Source organism: Myotis myotis, unplaced genomic scaffold (genome assembly GCF_014108235.1).
Source record: "Myotis myotis isolate mMyoMyo1 unplaced genomic scaffold, mMyoMyo1.p scaffold_m19_p_10, whole genome shotgun sequence".
Lineage (NCBI taxonomy): Eukaryota > Metazoa > Chordata > Mammalia > Chiroptera > Vespertilionidae > Myotis > Myotis myotis.
The window spans coordinates 47,914,347-47,939,406 of record NW_023416314.1 but is presented as its reverse complement, the minus strand read 5'-3'; the positions used below and the strand labels follow the sequence as shown (position 1 = coordinate 47,939,406).

At 50.3% G+C, this 25,060-nt stretch overlaps 1 protein-coding gene across 5 annotated transcripts in view; it reads left to right on the top strand.

Annotated features, from left to right (window-relative positions):
* Positions 1–25,060, top strand: part of GALNT18 (polypeptide N-acetylgalactosaminyltransferase 18) — a 296,165-nt gene that overhangs the window by 255,278 nt on the left and 15,827 nt on the right. For 4 of the 5 annotated variants that reach the window (XM_036325391.1, XM_036325392.1, XM_036325388.1 and 1 more), the window contains 2 exons: positions 171–308; positions 4,789–4,884. In XM_036325391.1, the coding sequence (XP_036181284.1) occupies positions 171–308; positions 4,789–4,884 (234 nt within the window). The remainder of the gene's footprint in view (positions 1–170; positions 309–4,788; positions 4,885–25,060) is intronic. The other variant, XM_036325389.1, reaches the window with a different exon arrangement.

Sequence of the window (25,060 nt, the reverse complement as noted above, 5' to 3'; positions counted from 1 at the left end):
TGTTGAGACCTCGTTTCATAGTCCAGGTGGGGATGCCTATGGGTTAGGTACCTGTTGGGAAGTTTGAGTTGAGTTCCCTTCATTAGACAGTCTCCAGGAATCCTGGTGGGGGAGCTGGGGAGAAGCGTGCCCTGGTGGTGGCTGCATCTCTGTGTTTGCACCCCGTGTAGGACTCAGGAATCGACATCGGGGACATTACTGCAAGGAAGGCTCTGAGGAAGCAGCTGCAGTGCAAGACCTTCCGGTGGTACCTGGTCAGCGTGTACCCAGAGATGAGGATGTACTCAGACATCATCGCCTACGGGGTGGTAAGGAGCCAGCCCCTTGGGGTTCCATTCAGTCACAGACAGAGAACAAGACCAGAGAGATGCTGGTTTCTAGAGTTGTGTGCAAGGCAGCCTTTGCTTTCCTAGCCCAAACCTCCCCAGTCCCTTAGAAGAGGCACTTAGTCGCTTCTGCGAGGCCTATGCAATTCAGCTCTGGTCCAAACATGCATATTCCACTTGATAAAATAAAAACCTGCAGTTAGGTTAAGATCCCAAGGCCACATGACAAACACCCGTTGTTCCCCAGGAGTGGGTGCCTCCATGACTCCACTCACACACAAAGCCTCCTGAAAGGAGTTCTGGGAAATATAACTTTGAGTTTGCTGTATTTTGAGGGATATTTTAGTACTGCTCATTGATTGGTCCCCCTGTTGGAGGCGGCAAGATGGAGGGGCAGAGCACAGGCAGACCTAGTTCCAGTCTTGACCAGCACACTTCCTAGGCAAGTGTCTTAATGTCTATGGGCCTCAATTTTTTCATACAGTAAGGGGTAAAAGAAAGTATAAGATATATAAATGTATTTTCTGTCTAAGTTTAAAATACTATTCTTCCAATATCCCCAGGACCATAAAATTCTTATGGTATTTTAAGTGATACCTGATTGATTTTGGGCTATCTCACCTGATTTTTGTTGACTGAATAAACACAAAGTTTTTCTACTGATAGTTAAGTGCTACCTACCTCACCTTGTGTTAAGATGAGGAAACAGAGAGGCAAAGTGACTTGCCCATATTTATACAGGTAATCAATAACTCTGAGTCTAAAACATCAGCTGCCTATATCACCTCAATTCCTCCCTTTGAAGAGTGTACCCTCAGACCTCTCTGATATCCCAGGATGGAAAGTTGAAGGTAAACTAAGGCCTCTCCCTTTGATGACCTGTTGTCAGAACTAAGTTCAAGCGCTGCCTCAGCAGAAACATAATGGGCACAGCATGCGCCTGGAAGGGGAAGAATCCTAGTGGAAGAATTGGCCTCAGTGTGCTCTGTGGGCCTCCCAATCTAACATCCTTGGATTCTTACAGAAACAGAGCTGAGATCCCAGGAATTCCTCTTCCCACCTCCTGCAAGGTCTCTGTTGTCTAGGGGACCAGCCTGTAAGAGGAAGACAGATCCTCTCACAAGTGTTGCCATGGGCATGGTTGGCATGTCCTCAGAGAACCGCCCACGGGCCTCTTGCCTCTCCACTCTCAGGCTGTTATAATTCCAATGTCAGAAAACTCAGCAGGTGCTGTCCAGCAGTTACCTGAGACTCCAGATCCTGTCATCACCATGGAAACACATTGGACTATGAGGTGCCCATTAGCCCTGCCTCCCTCCCCAGAACTATTCTGAGGACACAGTTGCTACTGGTGCTCCCACACTGCCCATAGTAAGTTGCATGTGCTGCTTGGCTATTGTTGGACCCCGTCCGAAAAAGACAGTTAGGCAAATAGAACTTCAGAGAAACGATTAGCCCAAAACCTCTGTGAGCCAGACCAAACAGTAGTAGCCAAACTCAGCCAAAGATGCAGGGAAAGCAGTAACAGGGGAGATGTGTGCCGTTCTGGGTCTTGGCCAGGGGCATTCTTGTCTTCCAAGCAAAAGGGTCCTCTCTTACAAACACATACAGCAGGTTGACCATGGAGCCCTCTCGATGCCACACCCAATTCTTAGGGCTGACGGAGGTTTCTGACCCCTGCATGCTCATCTGCCAGACACTGTTTAGGACCCTGCCAGCCTCCCTCCACTCCTGCCTCCTCCAGAGGCTGGGCTCTGACATGAGCAAAGATACACTTGCTTGTCAAGGAGCATAATGAACCTTCAGTGAGGGCAATAGGGTGAAGATGGGTGAGGCAAGATGCAGCCACAAGAACAAAAGGATTTGCTGGGGCTGAAATGCTCTTCCTGGTGATTATTTTTATTCTGAAGTGGAGGGGCCAAGTGTTTTTTCAGACGTAGAGTTTCTCATTCCTTTTTCCCTCCAGCCCATGCCTAAACTACCTTGCTCAGGTCAAATAAGCCCCTGGGACTGTCAGTTGGGCCAGTATCAAGTCTATATAAACCAGGCCATTAATCCACTAATCGGTCCCATTAATGATTCCTGCAGGCTGAAGGGGCTGTAGACCTGTTGTATGGGCCTGGGTTTCCCCTGGATCATTGAGCTCCCCTGGAAGAGAGAGTGGCTTTGGATTAATTCCATCTCTGGTGCTGACAGTAGAGATGGAGCAGCACCTGGAAACAGACATGCCCAGCTTCTGAATGTGGGTTTTGCTACTTAATCACTCCACAATATGCAAAACCTTAGATCGTTTCCTGGGGCATCTTTCACAGTCTCAGGATTGTCGCCATTTACCTAATGGAAAGCCCTTGGACTTCAGAGATGACAGACACCAGCTCTGTCACTTGTCCAACTATAATGCCATTCATTTAGAAATGCCATTTACTTGTACATTTCAATCATTCATTCACTGTACATGTATTTACTGTCTACTGTGTACCAGAGCTGGCCGGTGGGAAGACTCCGGTCAGACAGGTGGAGGAGCTGGGGAAACATGGAGCCACAGCCTTGCACACAGCCTGGGTTAGGAAAGGCTCCCAGAGTGACAGAGAAGCTGAGAACCAAAGGAAGAAGAGGATTTAGTCAGGCAAAGAGAAGACCAAAGCAGGGCATCCACACAGTGGGAGTAGCATTGCAGACAGAGAGGTGAGGCAGAGCTTCTGACTGGTCCACACTTCCTTGTTTTGAGGATTAGGTGGGATAATGCATGTAGCACACAGCGCGTAGATGCAGTCATAAAAATTGGTTTCCCAGGAGTTATGTTGCATTATCCAAGGCCACACAGCTGGAGCCAGGATTCCATCCCAGTCTGTCTCTCCAACTGTGTCAGCAGGCCACCTGCTAATGGCAGAGTGATGGCATAGCCAACGTGGACTTTATCAAGGGCATCACCCACCCCCTCACTCAGAGGCTGACGTTAAGATCCCAGGAAGAACAAGTCTGACATCAAGAGTCTCTGGACCTTCCTCTTTGTAGGCGCAGTTAGCAGGTCTTGCTAATGGTTCCAGTGCTGGGCTTCAGGTGTGACACCCCCCAGTCCCTGGGCTGCGGGAGAAGTCCAGAGTGTTTGCTATGCTCCTCCCGCACAGGCCAGCCAAGTAGTTGGTTTATCGTGAGGATCTGCTGCACAGACACTCCTGGGGCCCTGCCTAGGGAGCTGGCACATGTCCATATTTCTTCAGAATCTCCAAACCACGAGTTTGAGATTGAGCTGCTGTCACCCAGTAAAGAAAGGAAGCTCAAGAAAAAATAATTTGACTCTGTTCCTTGTCCCTGTCGAGAACAGGGTATGCATAGACCACACATGCACCTCTGGTTCTGTCCTATTTCACATCCCTGACTCAGGGTCATTGAACTCCTGCCACAACCTGTCAGGACTACCAAAGCTCAGCCACTGCCTGCCGCTGGCCTTCCCCAATAGATGACCCACCTGTGGTCCATTGCCCTGGTCTCCCCCTGGATGTCAATTTCCAGCCTCCTGTTCTAAACAGACTGCTTAGGTTGCTGAGAAAAGCTATTTAAACTAGCTCAGGTTAAGGTGGGTAAAGATGCCACACACTCTCTTATGGACACAGGAGCTGAAGAACAGCTGGATGCGGGCACTCGAGCTGGGAAGCCATGAAACCACAACAGTAGCAGGATGATCTGTCTCTAATTCTGTCTGCCTCATGCTTCATCTCCTCCTTGATCACAGCTGGATTTCTCTGCTTGCACATGGCCCAACAGATCCCCCACGCCCAGTCTAAGTGGCCTTATAATCCTAGTGGCCACCACATTTGTCCTGTTGATTGTCTTGTGCTTGTAGGTGAGGATAAGAGCGACCTCTCTTCTCCTGCTCCCACCTGGCCCTCTTCTCTCTTATTCACCTGCCAAATCCCCCACCGTGGAGAACTCTCATCAACTGGGCCTCCACTGGGGCCTGGTCAAATTACTGCTGGATCTGCTGGGCAGTGAGGGCCTGGTCCCAGGTCCCCAAAACAGCTAGCATGTTGCCCACTTCCCCCAACCCTGAAGAGTAAAAACAGAGGCCTATCCAGAGACCTCTGAAGGCCATGGTGCTCCTTTTGGGTAGATGGAGGGGAACAGCCTAGCACCCTCTTGAATGTGTACTTGCAGGTGGATCTTTTCTTTTTACCTAGACCACTCAGCTCCCCAGAACAGAGCTTGCTCTTTAACATGTGAATGCTTAATGTGAATGCTTGGACTTCTGGCCTCTGGCACTGTGAGACAAAGGGGCCGGTCTTAACCTCAGCACCTTTGTGCAAAGCAAAAGTGCTTGTTGGTTTCCATAGTATTCAAGGGGCTTTGGGCTAATTATGGAAATGGAGCCTGTGTCAGCGGAAAGCTTGTTTCTCCTGATTTAATGTATTTGTTTCTCTGTTCCTTTCTCTTTGGTTGTGGCCGCCCCTGCCCTGGTGTTCAGCTACAGAACTCTCTGAAGACCGATTTGTGTCTCGATCAGGGTCCAGACACAGAGAACGTTCCCATCGTGTATATCTGCCACGGAATGACGCCCCAGGTGAGTGCTCTTGAGAGCTCCCCGCACTGCACTGGGGTGTGCTCGTGTGTCTGGGGGGAAGGATAGTTAAACTCTGTCTTGGGTATCCTGGACCACGGGACTTGGGGCTTTTCATTAAGAGGTGTCCCGATGAGCAAAAAGTGAGAGTCGTGCCTGCCTTACCTGGAAGGAGGCAGGGAGCAGATGCTGGGATGCCAGGGTCTTCTGTTATGGAGAATGAAGAAGGTGATACCTTTCCCGAGGGGCACCTGCCTCCCCTGGGAGAGATGGGTAAATCACAGTCCTGGTACTGGCAGCCATGCCCTGCCCTAGCAGGAGGAAACCCAGGACTCCCCCAAACTCCTGGCACCTGAGAGTCCCTTCAGAGGGCCATTACATTGCCTCCAGCTGTGTCCTTTAGTAGATTACAGCTGGGGCTAAAATGTATAGCCATAAGACCCCTTCTAGCACTTAGGACATTCTTCTGGTGGAGAGGGAAGAGCAGCTACCAGGAAAACAAGTTATCCCTGAAAAGTTCCCCATTCATGGCTTCAGCTACCCAGAGAAGATGTCAAGGACACAGGCAAAAGAAATGGTTTATTCAACAAAGTGCAATGAATAATCATTGATGGAGAGCTCCATAGGCTAACTGTTCCTACTTGACATTTTCTACGTTTACATATCTTCCAGAAGTGCACAATGATTTAAGAAAAGATATCTTAGTATAGAAGATATGTATATTTGTGTAATTACAAGTTAGTATTTAAAAGAGTTGTACCTTCCTTAATACATAACCAAAGGATATAATGATGTGTCACTCAATGTAATGTAGTGGGACTTCCCCACAATTGTCCATGGTTATCTCCACCATGGTTATCTTCTGTTTTGTTGTTCAGCTGCTGTGATATCACTGGTCAGTCCCAGGTCAGCATGTCACACTGTGCCCACACCACGCAATATGGCAGCTCATTCTTCATTACTACAATGGTGTGACGTTTATAATGGGTGGCTATTTTTATGCAAACCTTATATCTATCAACATGTAACATAGCATACAGAAACTCTCTTTCTGGCATGCAGATGGTCACCTTCTCAGTATGTCCACACATGGCAAGGAGAGAGAGAACGAGTGAGCCCTATCAGATCAGGGCTCTACCTTTATGACATCATTTAACTTTAACTTGAAGATTTGGAAAATTCTCAGCCTATCAATATTTCAAAAGGAGAAGGAGAAGAGAAGGAGAAGGAGAAGGAGAAGGAGAAGGAGAAGGAGAAGGAGAAGGAGAAGGAGAAGGAGAAGGAGAAGGAGAAGGAGAAGGAGAAGGAGAAGGAGAAGGAGAAGGAGAAGGAGAAGGAGAAGGAGAAGGAGAAGGAGAAGGAGAAGGAGAAGGAGAAGGAGAAGGAGAAGGAGAAGGAGAAGGAGAAGGAGAAGGAGAAGGAGAAGGGAAGGAGAAAACTTGTTCTGAAGAGAACACTGAAAGTATGACTGAACAGCCATTTGATTAAGAGATCATGGGTGGGACTCATGGACTTAATCAGCCATTGCAGCAGCAGAAGCCAGAGATAGAGGTGAGGTTATATAAGCAGAGACACTGCCAGTTTGAACTAGAGACAGTGAGACTGGATGAAGGAAGGCTGTTGGACTTGTTCGAATCTATAAGATGGGACCATGGAGCTGTTCAGTTGTGAGCAGGCACCATTCCTATTGTCACCTCACCTGTCTCTGGGTCTTTATTTTGTTTTACTCTCTTATTGAAGTATAATTTCACTCTCAACTGCAAAGTGTACAGCTCAATGAATCTCTATATTTGTAGACACTGTGCAGTCACCACCCAGATGAAGCTCATCTTCCCACTGGGCTTCCTCCTTCCTCCTCTTGGTCAGTACCTCCACCCAAAAGTAACAACGATTTTAATTTCCAGGATTGCTGATTCCTTGTATCTGGCCTGTCTTCTTGTCGGCAAACCAGGAAGCTGGACTGGCCACCTCCAGGCCCAGCTCCACCATCTCTGACAATCTGCTGACCTTGAATTTTTTCCTTCTGAATTTCACTTGGTCTGGGAATCTGTGAGGTTGTCCTATGCTTGTGAGGAATATGGGGAGCTGCCTGTCCTTGATGCTTTGTAAATCAGCGTCTTGATGTGAGCTATAGCAAGTCTCAAAGGCTTGGTCCCCCTCCCCCTTCCTCAAAGCCACAGCAGCCTCATGTAACTGGGCCTCACAGGGAACACTGGGTCCTATTGCCCTCTCCACCTGGCCGACAGCCGAGGTGCACAGCTGTCAGTGCCCAGAGGTAAGGAGGCTTAAAACCAACCTCAGATCAGACACACTTCCCAGGGAGGTACAGGGACTCTGCTGCGACAGGAATTTGTTGAGTCTGGCCTGCCTAGTGAGCTGGGAAAGCCAGAGGTCTGGGTCATCCTGGAGATGGGCTGTGTGTTCTGGCCAGAGTTCCTCCACCCCCTGTATTATTTCCTAGAACATTTGTAGCAAAGGACCACAGACTGCGTGGCTTGAACAACAGAAATGTATTGTCTCACGGTGCCAGAGGCCAGAAGTCCAAGATCAAGGTGTCATTAGGGCCATGTCCCTCTAAAGCAGCGGTTCTCAACCTGTGGGTCGCTACCCCTTTGGGGGTCAAACAACCCTTTCACAGGGGTCACCTAAGACCATCGGAAAACACATATAATTACATATTGTTTTTGTGATTAATCACTATGCTTTAATTATGTTCAATTTGTAACAATGAAAATGCATCCTGCATATCAGATATTTACATTATGATTCATAACAGTAGCAAAATTACAGTTATGAAGTAGCAACAAAAATAATTTTATGGTTGGGGGTCACCACAACATGAGGAACTGTATTAAAGGGTCGTGGCATTAGGAAGGTTGAGAACCACTGCTCTAAAGGCACTAAGGGAAGTTTCTGTTCCACTCTCTGGGAGTTCCTTGGCTTGTGGCAGCATCACTCCAACTTACATGGTGCTGTTCTCCTTATGTGCATGTCTATGTCCAAATTCCCCCCTTTCATAAGGATGCCAGTCACGCTGATTAGGGGCTTACCCTACACCAGTATGACCTCGCCTTAACTAATGACATCTGCAACAACCCTGTTTCCAAATACAGTGGGGCCTTGACTTACGAGTTTAATTCGTTCTGAGACCGAGCTCGTTAAGGAGCTCGTTAACTCAAATTACTCTATCAACTCAATGCAAAAAATCGGCAGAGATACAGACAGCTGGTATCTCAAAAAACTCGTTAGTCGGGACACTCATAAGTCAAGGCCCCACTGTAAGATCACAGTTGAAGTTGGTGGGTTAGGACTTCCACATAGAAAATTTGGAGGTACACAGTTCAATGCACAGCACTCCACGATGAGAAGAATGTGACTGGAAACCTGGCTTTTATGCCCTGGCCGAGAAGTGCTTCCTACGACCTCTCACAGAGCTCATCACATGGCCATGCTTAACAGCAGAGAATGTGGGAAGTTATGGGTTCCTGCAGGCGCAAGAAGCCTGGTCTCTGCACATGACTTTAAGTATTTTCTAAATCAAGTCCACCTCTGACAAGTAAGAGCACACAATAATGGCATCTGGGGATGTGAACTGACCTGCCTGAGGTCACACCACCCAGTTCCTGGCAAAGACAGGACTAGGAAGGATGCCTATATTTTGACTTCCAGTTTCTCCTTCAGTTTTACTCATTGAATATATGATAGCTTGTCTTTCAGGAAATCCTCATATTTTAGAAAGTTTCATTTCCCCTGAAGAATAAATTGGTCTAGTGATAGGAATTTTTTTTTTAGAGCACCTTGTCACATGGCCCACCACAGGGCCCAAAGACATTAGGGACCTTGGGCTAGAAAGTGGGGCAGAGTTCTCATCTGTGTCTAAACCCTTTGAGAAATTCTGCTTAAATTTTGTTTAAAAAGTTCTCTCTGATATCGTTGTGATATACCCAGATCTCAGGGAAGGCCCTGGGTAAGAGAAGGGCGTAACTCACCAAATTGGTGAGAGGAAGCTGATGGAAAGCATGCTAATTAGTTAATGAGTAAACGTAGCCATTTTATTTAAATTAGCAGCAAATTTCAAGCAGTCCCCAAAATAACTGAGAATATTAGTCCTAATTAATGTAATAGCTGGAAAATTTCTGCTGGGAAAAATATAATAATGGGGTCTCCCTACAGACTCTTATTCATAAATCAGTCACTCATTCACTCATTCATTCATTTGCTCATTCAAGAAACATACCCTGAGCATTCTTTTATGCCAAGAATTGTGACAAAGGTAGCTTTGCCAGGCCCCTGTTCTGGAGAGGGAGGCAGGTCCTGAGATCATTAAAGTTTATACAGTGCAACCACTTGCAACCTACTGCCCCAAACCACCTTTTCAGCCCTTCAAAGGAGAGATTGTGGGACAAGACAGTGTCTGGGGACTCCTCTCCTTCTTTCTGCTGGAATCTTCTGGACTGTAAACGACTCAGGGAAAGAGACAGTGCTTTTCCTAGGGGAAGGTGAATTCTTGGCTGTAGAAGAAAGGAGATAAAAGGGACTTGAGTTCCTTGTAAAGTTTCTGGAATACGGACGCTGCCACGTTTCTGGTTTCTGCTTCAGGCAGTGCTTTTTGACTCAAGGGATAAAGATGAGAGCTGAGTTGAAAGAAGTATTCTGTTTTTACCCACGTTAGCTCAGGTAGTATGTTTAATAAAAGTAAGAAAAGTGTGGAATTGTAGATGGACTTTGGTACCTTTGCTTTGTGGAATTTTTTTTCTTTTTCATTTGTTAAAGTTCTTACTTGGAGAGAGAGAGAGAGAGAGAGAGAGAGAGAGAGAGAGAGAGAGGAGAGAGAGAGAAATATGACTGTTTGTCTGCTACTTCTCTAGAAACTGCCATTCCCATGTGGGGTCATAATGCCGCCATCTCCCCTCTCCTACTTGGCAATTATCCAGCAGCCATGCATGGAACGTCAGAGGCCTCTCATGGGTTCTACTTGAACCTCCAGATCTTTCAAGTTACATCTCAGAGACAATTGAAAATATTTTACTTTGTGGGCCAAGAATTTAAATCACCAGCCCCTTTCTTGTAGCCTTTGGGGTCTTTCTCCACTTCCTGTGATTTTTATTTATAAACTAGAGGCCCAATGCAAGAAATTCATGCAAGAATAGGCCTTCATTCTCCCAGCTGCTTACACCAGCTTCCCTCCTGCTTCCAACACCCAGGACCTGGGCTTCCCTCACAGAGGGAGGCCCTGCCCACCCACCACAACCTGCTGGTCAGTGGCCTGGGCCTCCCTCTGCAGGGCGATCATGGTGCGATAGCTGGGCCCCTGACCAATTACATCACACCCACCTTAGCTGGCCTGGCACAAGTGGATGTCATAGCATGGTCCCGGATGGTCATCTGGATGGTTGTCCAGATGGTCATTCCACTGTTTGGCCGTTCGGTCGATTTGCATATTATGCTTTTATTACATAGGATAAATTAGAGTATCTGTGAGGTTTTATAAAACCTCTCTGAATTTACTTCTTGGCTCTGATGGGATGAAACTGTGCCCTCCACAACTTGTGTGGGGCTGTATTGCCCTGGTGCCTGCTGATGAAAGTTAGTGCAGGGCCCTGACTAGGATATAGTTTGAGGGGAGCCTCAACCAGCCCTGAAAATTTGGCTGGTGCCCTCCAAGCCTGTACTATTGGGGACTAATGCAGATAGAATTACTTGGATCTCTGTATTTACTGGCCTCTGAGCTATAGGCTCCCATCATTCCCAGGGGCCATCATCCCCTCAGGATGCAGAGCGAGGGATGCCTCTGGGTGATGCAGTGGTTGCCCAGCCCTGGCCCTGCTCTCTGCCCTCCCCCTGGACAGTGGTCACTCAGCTCCTCCCGGTTTCATTTCCACTTTCACAGTGCAGGCAGGGTGTCTGAGGGGCAGTTCTTGCTTCAGAGGATCCAGGGCAGTGACAGTGCACTCACCAGCTCTGGGTCAGGCAAGGCTGGGACCTGGCCCAGTTCTGCCCATACCACACATGTGATTGGGGCAAGTGATTTAATCTTGCTAGTGGCCAGTATGTTTTAATCTGTGAACTCAGGCCAATAACATACACTTCACTGAATTATCGTGAGGGCTCTGCTGGTCTGAATGTAACAACTCTTAGCCCAGGGCCTAGAACACGATGTTACGTGTTATTATGTCACACCTAAAGGCAGCCTCTCTGAGGGTGAGTAAGAGGGATGCTCGAGGCTGGGATGAATAAGGCTGACCACCTGCAGTCATGCCTCCCCCACCCTGACCCAGGACCCCCAGGGCTGAAGTGGCTCCCTTCCTCCTTACAGCCCTTTGAGGCGTCCATGGAGACCAGGTGCCTGCTGCGTCCTGCCTGCATCCCAGGGCTCAGGAACTCACTCATATCTGTCTGCTCGTCAGTAAATGATGAGTGAATGCATTGTTTCATTACTGAGGCCTGCAGTCTCACTCCTTCCCTACGGCCCTGTGGACAGAATATGAACTAGCCTGTGCTGGGCTCCTGGAGGCTGCTTGGGTGCGAACCCCTTCTCTGCCTCATATTAACTGTGTCACGTGGGACAGGATACTTCATTTCTCTTGACCCTAAATACCTGCAATTTAAAACAAAATGTACTGTAGAGTAAATGTTACTTTTGGGTTACTAATATGCATCACATTCGTATAACATATATGTGTGTGTACATAATTATTGAGTCTGTCAGTCTCCCTAGACACCTTCCATGTGTCAATTCATTTCATCTTCAAACCACATTGCCAGCTTATTCCCACTATAACGATGTCGGCTCAAAGACACAAAGGTGCACCGAAGTCCCCACTCCTAACAGGTGGTGGCTGCAGACCTAGGTGCCTAGAACATGATGGATGGCAGGTGTGCCTGTGTCACACCCAAGAGCATCCTCTCCTGGGTGAAGGAGCTCGAGGCTGGAAAGGGCAGGCTGACCACCTGTGCTTTCTCTCCCAGCACTGCCTCCCGGAGATTCTGGCTACTTCCACAGGGCGTGGCCCAGGTGGCCGTCACCGGGCTCCCTCTCCATCACTGACACCCACTCACCTGCCTGTGGTCATCAGCCTGGGGCTGGTCCAGCTGTGAATGGGGTGAACACCCAGGTAATTTCTCACCTGCTTTTGGAAAGCACCCCATTTCCATGTCCCTTTTGGAGGCTGCACACGGAGCAGAGCTGGTGGCCCCAGTGCATCACTCAGCGTGGAGTGCAGGTGCCCAGGGAGGGAGTGGACGGATGTGTTGGGCACACAGGTGTTGGTGCTGCCGTGGTAACCTCTTTCGCCGAGTGATGGTGAACTCCGGGCTGCTCCCCCAGCATCAGGGCTAAAAAAAAAAGGAGCCGCCTCATTTGTTATTCATTCCACATGATATGTTCTTCATTCACTTCACGTCCAAACTCCGCAATTAGAGTGGTAAGCGGTGAGATTTGCCGGACTTTTATGAAGCTCCCACAGGCTGGGAAGAGGCTGTCGTTAGCAGCACCACAGTTGGCCAACACTGGGGAAGATGGCCCCGCTCACCACCCAGAGGGAGGCCGAGCCCTCCACCCACCATTCTTTGGAGAGCTTTGCTCTCAGGCTGTGGTGGACATGGGGACAGGCCCCTAAGCCAGTGGCAGGGGAGCTGAATTTAGATCTTGACTTAGCTCTGTTCTCTCTGACTACTTAGTCCAGCTCTCTGGGTTTCCACTTCCTAGTCAAGAAGATGGCCTGGATGCTGAGACTTAAGTAAAGTGACTCACCCACGTGTGCCTAGCACCAAGCCTGGCACAGCATTGGGCTCAGCGATGTTAGTTTCTTGTTCTAATGAGGGCAGTCTCTCACCCTTTTTTGAGACCTTGCTAGTTTGCCGGAAGATAATAATACAACAGCTTACACTTATTTTCTTCCTGTTCCTAAGCATCTTTCTAAAGGCTTCAATGAATATTCTCAGCAGCTCTGGGAAGTGGCCACTGCTCTTCCCCACGTGGACAGGGGAGAAAACTGGGCCTCGGGGCACTTAGGTAACTTGCTCAGGGCCACAAACTTACCAAGTGGGAGAACCTGGTTGCCTGATGGCAGAGCCCATGCTCAAAGCCATGGCTCCGGCTGCCTCCCTGGTGTCATTAATTCCGTGGCCTCTGCGCTCAGGACGCTCTCTGGACAGAGAGGGACAATAAGCCGCACAGTGGGGAAGTGATGAGGGCTGGGCCCCTAGGAGGGGTCAGAGCACACTTGCTGGATGGACAAAGCCTGCAGTGAGAGATCAGGGGAGGGTGTAGCTGATTTAGCCAACCACCAGGCATGCTCTTCTTCTTAGGACCTAAAGGAAAGCTAAGTCTAATTTGCAGTCTTTTCTCTGAAAGATCTTATGGCAGGTCCCCGAGACTGGGCTGAAGGAGATTTGAAAAATACTACCCCATCGACACTGCCCTTCCCAACCACCCTGGGCCAGAACACAGAGCACCGGCGGGTCAGCTCTCCCGTGATTCACGAGGATGGTCTGCACGTGCCTCTTACCTTTGGGGGTTCCCCTCCCCACCCCACCTCAGAGGAACTGGGGCAACCATCTCCCCATTGGAGGACATCTGTCTCCGTATTCCAGGGCCAGTGTATCAGACCCAAAGCCCCCCCTTCCCTCCTCTTCTTATCCTGCAGGTCTCAGCCCACTTCCATGGGCAGTCTCTGCTGACCCCTCATCAAGACGCTCTCACTTGCTGTTCTCAGATCTCTACACCTGTCTGATTCCTGTATCCCAGCTCTTACATTATATGTACAAATGTACCAGTAAGTGTACTCACAGTTGCCAGCACTGTAACAGCAGTGAGCCAGTGGCAGAGTATACGTTGTAAGCACTGTTTCTTAGGAGAGAGGCCACTTTTGAATAGCGCAGGTACAGTGCCCGCCCCCACCAAGGCACCTCCTCTTTAATCTACTTGAAGCAAGAAGTGGGAAGGTTTCCCCAAAGTCTACGAGGGGGCTCCTCAGCACACAGCACAGCCCCTTGAGAAGAGGGCTGTGCTATTCACTGCCTCTTGCTGCTGTTTCTTCCTAGGGAGTCAGTGACATGTAGGGTGGGGCAGTTCTTCATTGTGTGGGACTGTCCTACTCGCTGTGGGGGTTTAGCATCCCTGGACCCTGACCAGCCGTAGTGTCCATGTGGGACCCAGACATCCCCATGCATTTCCAAAGGTGCCCTGGAGGGGGTGGGACCACCCCTTGCTGAGAATGTGACAACGAAGGCACCTAAGAAACAGGATCTGGGATTTGGGAATGGCTGGTGGCCTGGAGTGGGAAATCTGAATGGTATTTCTATCAGGGCCCCTTAAGGATGTGCTTGTTTATTTCAAGAGAGTTCCTAAGTAGATGTGTTCAGAATATATGATGGGCATAAATGGATTGTTAGATTTGATTTTCCCACCTAACTCCATTGTCACCATACTGCCTCTGCCCCGGCCGCTGAAATCTGTTTCTCGCTGGGCGTCAGTCCTGCCAGCATAGCACCTTATGGAGTCCTTGAGGTTAGCACTGTGTAAGACTGGAAATTTTAGCAGTGCTGGGCCCTCTAAATCAATCACCAGAACAGCTTTATTTCTTTTCTTGCTCAAAAATACACCATTAAATGCAGGAACACGTGTGGGAGGGGAGGTTGGCTCGGGTGAAGGACACACTTAAAAAGAAAATTTTATAACATTTTTTCTGGAGGAAAAAGGACATGCTGGTCTTAATTCTTTAGAACTGGGCTACAGAACACATTTACGTCTCTGCAGTGTCTTGAGCTCCTCAGAATATTCTGGGCTGTTCAGAAGTCATTGAATCACATTTGCCTGGGGCATTATAGATGCTTAATAAATGCGTGTTGGGTAAAGGACTGAGTAAATTCATGGAAAAGTAAAGCCTTTTAAGTGGTCATAAGATGGACTGAGCCTGTCTTTCCCATCTCAGTCCCTCCGGGGGCCCTAGGGTGGCAAGGTTCACCCATGATATGTGTGGTAGTTGTGGAATGTCTGGGAAGATGGGGTAGCAAGAGCATTTCCATCCAGGGAGGTGAGTGAGGAAGTGGGGTCAGTGAGTGTAGACTCCTCTCCCCCCCTTCTCCCCAGAGTTCATGATGAAGGGATAGAGAAAGGGGCTGACCATTGGGAGGGGTTCAGAGTTGATAGAAAGTGTGATCAGATTTGCTTTTCAAGGAGAGCAATCTGGGAGCATGTTTTGAAGCTGAGAGAAAGAACTCAGTAGTGAAGGAGGTCGGGGAGAGAATGAAACGACATTCTGGGGGTGGGAACCAGGACAAGGACAGGAGAGGATGTGGTCCAAGCCCAGTGGGACCTTCTGCCTCTGAGGCCTGGGCAGGATGGAGGGAGGTTCAGAGGAACTGGTTTCCAGGCTGCCTTGCAAGTAGAGCCTGAGGGATCTGTTATGTCTGAGGAGAGAAGCTTTAGAAACCCACTGAAGGGAATGGACGCAGAGGCTGTGCAGGCTGAAAGGAGGTGGTGTGGAGGGGCCCAGACAAAGCTGAAGACCAGGAGTTTGTGGTGGGTCTGACTTGCCCAGTTTCATGATTTCCTTGGTGAGCGATCCAGGGAACGGGTGTGGGGAAAGCCAACGAGGCTGCAGAGGTGAAATGTATAGGGTGTCGAACACAGAAAGAATAGGAATTGCAGACTTGAAGGAGCTGGCAAGGGGGTAGTTGAAGGAATTTGGGTGCAGCCCTTCTAGGGACATGGAAGTGCCAGAGGGAGGTGAAAGTGTAGGAGGAAAGGAAGAAAGGTTGTTATTCCAAAGGCCTTTGATGAGCAGGCTTTTGGGAAGTAAGGGAGTGAGCAGGCAGGGTTCATAGGTAGTTGGGTGAAAGTAGGGAATGAAGGATGGAACTTCAGGGGCCCAGCAGTTCCAGGCACTGAGAGCTGGGGTCTGCAGGTGGGTGGCTACAGTGTCCCTCCCTGGCACAGAGGCCACGGTGCAGGTTAGGTCGTTCATTGTCTGCGACCCTGAAGTATTGCCCAGTGGAATGTAGAGGACGCTCTGAGCCTGACGCCAAAGACCTTGGTGGACGCACTGGGTGAGAAGAACAGAGTGGGCAGAGTGTGGTGGTGTTTGACCTCAGAGGCTTGAGGAGAAGGTATTTGTATACGGGGATGGAGGAGCTGAGGTGGAGTAGGGGTGCTGCATGGAGAGGAGTGTCAGCTCTAATTCGTGTCCCCGGTGGCTGAGTCAGCAGATTCAAGGCACACAAAAGTGGCAGTGTCCTCCAGGAAGAGCCATTTCGGTGGGGACAGGAGAAAGGGCTGTCCTTGAAAGAGACTGTGAGTTTGATAGGCAGTTTCAGAAGACTCAAGGGAAGGCTCATGAGAGAGGGCAAGCAAGGGAAGATGAGCCGGGGAAGAGCAAAGCATATCAGGAGTTCGGAGAGGACGCGAGAGCCCCATAAAGAAAACAAAAATTAAATGTCATGTACACACATAGGGCCCATGGGAACTGGGAGGTTGGGAGAAAAGAGGTGGCAGAATCCGGTTGGGGGAACCGCATCTCTGTACCGCGGCCATTGCAATCACCCGCGCTTCCCAGCTTTTGAGCTCAGGACAAAGCAACCACTTCCAAAGCTCGTTTTGTCCTCACAATTGAGCTGCTTCCCCATCGTGTCACACTGCATTCAGCCCGGGATCAGCAGGGCTCTGGAAGCTCCACTCTGCCAGGGGAAGGGAACAGAGTCCCTGCTGCCACGGAGAAAAGAGGCTGGGTCACGGTGACTTTGAGAGGTCAGGGAGGCCTTCCTGGAGGAGGTGCTGCACCTGGACCTTAAAGGAATCACAGGATGTGTGGAATAAAGGCAGCGTGGGAAGAGCTCTTCAGGAGTGGGGGCGCAGGGAGAAGGGGTGGGGTCCTTTCTTTCTTTAGTAAGAAGCGAGGTGCTGTAGTGGTTGAGAGCTGGGTTTGGAGCCAGATGACCTGAGTTCAGTTCCCAGCTCTGCCACTTGCTACCCATTCATTTACATCTATCTAACTCTGTTTTGTCATCTAAAAAGGCAGATCATATTACCCCACTTATTTAGGGTTAGAGGATTAAATAAGTGTATTTATAAAGCACTTAGCCTCCCTGGCATTTAGTTATAGCTCATTATGTGGGAAATATTATCATTATTATAATTATTTATGTTATTTTCTTCAATCAGGAGGGGGGAAAAGGGAGTAGCAATTTGCTGAGCACCTACACCCTGTACCTTATATTTTGCAAGCACACCTGTGAAATGAGCCACCTGCAACAGCACACGTTTGCTACACGCCGAGCTATCCCCAAAATTTAGTGAATTACGACACATCCATTTATTTAGCTCAAGAGTCTATGCGTCAGCAATCTGGGCTGGGCTGGCCCTTCCCTCTGCCAGTCTCAGCTGGGATGGCTCAGGCATCGGTAGCCACTGCTGGTCAGCGCTGAGTGGCTTCCGGAGGCCGGCTGTCAGCGGCAATGAGGGAACTTCCTGGGCTTCACCACCCGACAGGCTGCTTCCCATGATGGTGTGAGCGGGGTTTCTAAGGGCAGCGAGAAAGGGCCAGTGCTACTGCGTGAGTGCTTTCCAGGTCTCTGCTGTGTCGCATTTGCTGTGGAAGTGTTGCCATTGACCAAAGTAAGTCATATGGCCAAGCCCAGACTCAGAGGACAGAGAGTAGATCCTTTGAAAGGAGGAACTACATTGCAAAGTGGTTTGCGTGCAAGGATGGGGAACTCTGGGGCCATTTTTATAATCTATCATAATGTCCTATTACATTCACGTTGTATTATTTCATTTACTCGCTCATTCATTCATTCATTCATTCACCCAAACGTATTTATTGAGCACCTGCCTTGTGGTATGGCAAGAAAAGGAATCCCTAAAAAGAATGTCCTTTAGTTTTCTAACACTTTCTCTGTCACAGCACAGCCATCTGGCATTGCTCTGAGTCCATGACGTGAGCTGGACCCTTTTCTTGGGGAAGAGAGAGATGGAGCTAGAGGTGATCTGGAAACAGGCAAAAAAAATATTTACAATTAAAATCAGGCACCAATATTTCACCCCCATGAAGTCTGTTTTTCTGGGCTAACTTCTCCCTGCTGGATCTTAACCTGCAGGGTTATTACCAAGTTCTTTCCCCATCTTTCTGCTCACTGAGATTGCTGGTGAGTCCAGAGCCCCATCGAGCTTATGTTAAAATCTCTGTTAAACACATACCCACACTTGTGCGCACACACCCTGGGAACATTCTAAGCTCTTCTTTTTTTAAAAAAAATGTTTTTATTGATTTTAGAGAGAGAGGAAGGGAGAGGATAGAGAGATAGAAACATTGCTGAGAGAGAAACATCGATTAGCTGCCTCCAGCACTCCCCCTACTGGGGATTGATCCTGAAACCCCAGCATGTGCCCTGACAGGGAATCGAACAGGTGACCTCTTGGTTCATGGGTTGATGCTCAACCACTGAGCACACCAGCCAGGCTAAGCTCTTCTTAATCCAGAGCAGAAAAACAGTTGTGATGTGCCAGCAAGACATTGAGCCCCCTCACTGCTCACGGGGTTAGACCTGGCACAGACTGTATCCTGGAGGTAAATATTAAGAATCTTGTGCAGCAGAGAGGATCTTGTTCTATCCAAGCTGTTAATCCTCAGGGCTCTCTGGAGGGTGGTGCCGAAAACACTGGTCCAAACCTTGGGCAGAGAGAAGTGTAGAGGAGTCTTGGAGTAAGAGGTATGAAACAGGTACCAGGCTTCTGAGCTGAAGTTCAGTGTCCCTGGTATAGCTTGTTAACACATTCATTTAATCAACCAATACATTATGAGAATATGTATGCATGAAGCAGTCGGTTAGATAGTATATACAATAGTGAGCAAGATAAGCATGGTCCCTTCCCTCTGGAACTTGGAGCCTAGTGGGCAGTGACCAGTGTCAAAAGAACATACTAAGCTAACACTGACCACCACTAAGTCTGTATGATTCCCTGACAGCCCTGTGAGGTAAGGACTATTACTGTCTCCTGCTTTTATAGACGAGAACATTGAGAGCATGAATGGCCAAGTAGCTGTCCCTAGTCACACAGCAAATGACTGAGGGTGGGGACTTGAATTAAGGCAATTTAGATCCAGAGTCAGTCTCTTGAATCAACCCCCTTCCCTCTGCCCCTACAAGGTCAAGTCCCCTTGGCATGCAGTTCCCAGTTCCCTCATACTTTTCCTTAAGAGCACGCATCCCATTCTGTGGTTCTATTTTGTGTATTATTTGGTGAGGGAGCATAGCTAAATGGTCAGTCAGTTCAGGCTCCATTATGTTCCAGTAACAGACGACCTCAAAGTCCAAGTGGCTTATAACAACAAACACTTCTGAGTCAGGCGACGTGTCCAAGTGTTTCCCCGCCTTATCTTCCTCTTGCAGCGCCTTGTCAAAGCGGCCGACAGTCCCAAAGGCACGCTCGTCATCGAAAGCACAGCTCGTTTGCCATGCTGTCAGCCTCCTGAGTTGTTGCAGGCAACAGTTTTGCCAATGGTTTTGCTCCTGCATAAAAGAGGCCACCACCTTTCCAGCGTTCAGAGTTAGTTCCTCATCACCCACATCCCAGCTCCAAAGTCAAAGCCCCACAGTGTGAGGTTTGGCACCACTCCTCATCCAGAATCGATTTCTTCATCATTCTGCTTAGACTGATGATCCCTAAATCGCAGTGGCTTAAAACAAGTCAAGCTTATTTCTTGCTCATGCTTCATGCTCAGATGGCCCAGCTTCAGCACTGTGTCTCCTCTTTTTCGGGGACCAAAGGCGCAGCCCCCATCTGGGACACTGCCAGGCCAACGTCGTTCACATGAGAGCTCTTAAAGCTTCTGATTGGAAACGACACCTGTCTCTCCCACTCACATATCATAGTGACAGACACGTGCCAAGACACACCAGCGACGAGGGGATGTGGGACGTGCAATAGCCCAGTCTGGAGGGGAGCACAGAAGGGGCCTCCTGGGACAGGCAGCGGATCAATCGCCCAGATTAGTCAGGGAGCCTGCACTGTCACATCGATGCAGCTTGGCAGCCTGTTGTGTTTGGAAAAGAGGGATGTCAGAGCACGTTTTCCTCCGTGCACTCGATATGCTCCATCTTCGCTGTTTGTCAGGGAGTAGACCCAGCTGGCGGCAGACAAGCAGGCAGCTCTGAAGGGCTTCGAGCAGCACCTTCCAAAATAGGGGCCCAAAGGGGACCCAGCGGCAGACGGCAGGTGTTTGCGGTTTCTTAAAGATAAGTTCCCGACGAACCGGGGAACTGAAATGAATGTGTCGTTTCAGGGGAGGGGTTAACAACCAGAAGAACTGAAATAATGTGGGCAGCTTATGCTAAAAACAAAGACGAAACCTGGGGCGATGCCTTTTGTAGACTCAAAGGGAGGGTTGGCTGGTGCAGGCAGGAGGGCGTCAGCTCCAGCTGCCTCAGCATGAAAGCTCATGGACCTTGTCCAGCTGGACATGGCTGAGCTGCAGAGCGGCCTCGTCTCGTCTCTTTTGATTTCATGTTAGAAATTCCTGGGAGGTGAGAGCCTTGGCTTCTTACAGCTCCACTCTCACCAGTGGGCGTCTAGAGTCACAGAATACAGACTATTTGGGGCCCATCCTTGGTCAGAGCCATCCTCGGAGGGGATGGGTGTTGTTAAACATCGAAGGCCAAGTGCAATGACCTCACAGCTGCCTGCCCCAGTCCCTGGTCTGCACCCTCTCATCTTGTCCGACAGCAGCACCCATCGGTGCACACCTTATTCCCCGTGATGAGGTCAGTTCTCAGGAGCTGGGCCCTGACCCATCACTGGGATTGGGCCTCCTCTGCGACCTCCCTTGGCGGCATATGTCTCTCTGGAGTAGCCGTGGCTTGGCAGAGGGCTCTGCTGGAGAGAGCTACAAAGACAAGCACCTGTGTCGGGCAGCCAGGCTGATCTTTCGGAGAGCAGGCCAAGAGCAGGAGGAACGGGGTGGGGGGAGGGGCAGATGCTGCTGCAGAGCCTGGATGAGGGCTAAGGCCCAGGCAGAGGCAGTTGGGAAGCACTGCCCCCTAGAGAGAGACACAGGAGGCTGCAGGAAAACAGGGCTCAGCCAGAGATCCCAGGCCAGGGCCCTTGCTCGTATCCTGAACCACGTTATCTCCCCATAACTGGAGCCTTCTCTGCAGTCCTCATCCTCTCCGCTTATACCCAAGTACTGGCGGAGGTTTACTACTCACCCTCTCCCCAGGGCTTTCCAAGGCGGTGTGAACCCCCAGCCTCACTAGCTTTCACCCGCTGAAGAAAGCACGCTGGTATGTGAGTGAGTGAGGTATTTCCTTATCTTGTAAACAAAAGCTAGACACTTTCAGAGGCCCTTAAACGAAAGTTAGACTTTCCAAGACCCTTTGACTCAAAAGACTCTGAGAACCTCTCAGATGTGCTGATGAGAGGAGGGACAGTCACAACTGAAGTCACAGCTCCCGCTTCCAGAGGGTGCTGTCCAAACTCTTCCCCCCACATCACCCCCACACCCCGTCTTTCCACCCCCATAGTCTGCTCTAAGCCTGGCCCTGAGGCTGGTCCCTCACCCTTTTGCAGGACTGTCTCCCACCACGCCGAGAGCTCCTCCAGGGAGGGCATGTCTGGCTCCTCTCTGCACCCCAATGTCCAGCTCAGGCTGCACCCTGGAGGGCACAAGGAGTGTTTGTTGAATTAAAGTGGATCCACCACTGACCATGGGCTGAGTGCCAGTTATAAACCTCTCTCCCAAGCCTGGTGCTTAGCCTCATCTATTCCCCCACCAGGGAAATGGGCTCATGGGGGGTGGAAGGGCGGAGCGCTGATCTGGGGCCTGGTTCCACCTTTCTGCTCCTTCATAGTTACAGCAAGCAGAAGGTTTAGCAATGTTTCCAGTCCCTGTATCCACCTGGTTCTGTGGTTAGTGAACATGGATCATTTGGGAAATAACGGCCCTTCATTCCTGATTTAGCATCAGTGCCCTGTGGCCCTCAGCATGATAGCTAACCTCTGTCCAGGGGTCAGTGACCAGAAACCAAGCCCCTAAATCAGCCTGCCCTGACTGCAGGGGGCCCAGCAGTAGCTCATTCTTGGTAAAGAGGACGAAGAGCCCATTGCTAGCACATAATATGGGTATCACAGCCACCACACTAATGAAATTTAATAAGCAAGGCTGTGCTTCCCCCCCAACCCCCCCACCATGCCCTCTGTCACTGTGCCCTCACCCTGCCTGCTATTTCCGTGATTCCTTATCCACAGGCCTCCTGGCCAGTCATACCTGGGACCAGGCTCAATCACCCCGCTGAACCCTCTCTGCTGGGTCTTCTCTGCCCTCCTGTGAGCACCCCTGTCCCTGCTGCCTTGTGCTTGCCCTGCAGCTCCTGTGGCCAGGCTAGGAGCTGTCAGTATATCAGTCCTCACTGCTCCTTACAGACCAGGAAACCAAGGCCCAGCGTGGCTCCCAGCCGGGAAGACAGGGTGGAGACCCACCTGACTCAGAAGCCCACCTTCTCTACTCCAGCAGGCCACCTTGCTCCTGGACCAGCGGTTCTCAGGTGTTCCCCTCCGTCAGACGTACCTGGAGGGCCTGTTAAAGCACAGATCCCTGGACTCTCAGAGTTTCTGATTCAGTAGGTCTGTGGGGATGGGTGCACAATGTACATTCCTAACAAGTCCCCAGGTGATACAGGCCACATTTGAGAACCATTCTCCTAACCTGTTGGTGCTTCCCAACCTGTTGGCCACCCTCATCAGAGTCATAAAAATAAATAGGGGATCCAGCTGTCCCCCCACAGTGAGAGGGAGGCTTGGAACCCAGGGGGTCCTACGTGCTGTCTCTACATTCCTCCCTAGGCTGCTTTAAGTCTCCTTCACACGGCTAGTTTCCACCTCCGCTGCATGACTGTGAAAAGCGCTGCTCTAAAACATGAGGCCTTCACCCAGGAGGGAGCGTTAAGGCTTAGTAAACCTTGGTTAGCTTATGCTCCACCAACGGAGTTTGTAAACACTCAGATGAATGGCTTTAACTTCCAGTTTCCAACTTCCACTCCCTTGCATTCTCCAGTGGCAGAGTCTGGCACTGAGGTGATGTTTGATACATGTGAGGGGAGATTCCTGTGCAAGGCCATACCTCAGTCTCCGCCAGAAGGAGGAGGGATGCTGAGGAACCTCAGCCCTGGGGCTCTGTGCCTGGCTTGGCTCTGAGGCCCCGTGGGCAGAAGTGTGCATTGAAGTTGGGGCTGGGGAGCCCACTGTGGGCTACTGGCTGGCTGTCCTGCTTAGCTATTAGTCATCACTTCTGCCCCCAGCCTGAGGGAGAGGAAAATGCCTCTGGGTGTTTGTTCTTTCACCTTGCCTGTGGCTTTTCTCTTTCTTTTGTGAGCAACAGAATGAAAGGCAGAGCTGGGTTTGTAGGCCTGCCAAGCGGATGGACTGTGTGGAGAAGGCGCTGAATCAATCATTTACAGTGGAGGGGGAGCTGTGGGGTTGGGGACGTGGTTTTCCTGCCCAGGGGTCTGTAAAATATCCACAGGCAGGGTAACACCCGCCCTCCGCCTCTGACGTGAGTTACAGGAAGGATGCTGCTCTTAGCACTTCGTACCGCCTAGTGTTATGGGCCTTTTAGTCCAAGTCCCCTCCCGCCCACTGCTGCTCCCTCAGCGCAGGCCCCCTCATGGCTCAAAGGGATCTCTGTGAAGCTTCCAAGCCAGCCTCCAGCCTCTTTCGCTCCAGCCTGCCGGGCTAGACCGGGAGTGACCTGAACGAGGGAGGCAAATGAGGTGAGAGGTCACGCGTGGCTCTGGAGTCATACGGCCTCGTTTGAATATCTGCCATTGTCCTCCGCCTGTGCGACACTGGACAGGTTCCTTAATTCCGCTGTGCCTCAGTGTCCTCATCTACAGGATGCGGGTAACAGTAGCACCCATCTCCTGGAGTTACTCTTAGGATTCCCCGGGATAAAGCACATAATTGTGTTATATCTGACTCATAGTAGGAGCTAAATGTTTCCGCTTTTATTGTTAGCAGTGTAAGGCAGGGCTTCTCAAGCTCAGCACTACTGACATTTCAGACTCGGTAACTCTTGGCTGTGAGGGCCGACCTGTGCATTGTAGGATGCTCTGCAGCAGCCCTGGCCTCCACCCACTCGATGCCAGTAGCAGCCGCCACCCACCCCCCCCCCCCCACCACCAGGACAGTCAAAAATGTCTCCAGGCATTGTCAGATCCCCCTGATGGGCAAAACTGCCCGTGTTGACAGCCACAGTTCTGAATCATTTCTTCCCGGCACCTTCCAGGCTCTGAAAACACAGCAGCGCCTGCTGGGCCTGTGGAGGCTAATGTGGGGCATCTGCACTGAACTGTTTCCCTCTTTTATGTGAGGTTCAGTCCACCGCTGGCTGGGCGCCTGAGGCGTCCCGGTGACGCCCTGAGCGAATCCTCTGCCGATTCTCCCTGTGATCCGCCTGTTTCCCGGTTGCACCACTCGGGATGCACTTCATTTTGGCTTTTTAAATAACAGCTGTCTGTTTCTGTTATGATTTTCCCAGACGCTGGAGCAATAAGCAGCTCTGATGACAGCCGTGCCGGCAGTAAGTGCATGCGTCTCTCAGGCATCTCCCCCAAGCGCTGCAGAGCCGCTAAGTGGGTAGAACTGATTTCAGCTATTGCCTGGGCGGCCGCTGTGTCTGTGGAGCCTGCCCTGGAGACCAGAGCCGGGCCCGAAGGACAGGGGTGGAGGAGAGGGGGGTAGTGACTGGCTCCCTGGCTGTCCTTGCCTTGCTCCTGAGCCTCAGGAAACCTGGGTCCTGGCACACCAGCAGATTCAAAGCTACACTCTGTCCCGAGAGAGCATGGTGCATTCAATCCAAGGAGAGAAATAGCTGTGCATCTTTGGGAGGAAGCCCAGGCGGCAGGCTGAGCACCACCACCACCACCCCCCCCCACACACACACACACACACACTTTTGCATATCCAGGGAAGGCTCTGGAGGTGCTGAGTTTTCATTTCTGTTCTCGTGGTAGCAAGAGTCAGGGTAGGCGAGTGGAAGAAGAAGGGACGATTCTTATATTAGTGTGATTAGGGCCGTTATTTCCTGATACGTTAGTTTCCCCACCTTGGCCGTTGATCTTCCAGGACAGGAGGGGTCATAGCTTTCTCGCCTCTTTTTTCAGAACCACATTAGAGGTTGTTTGT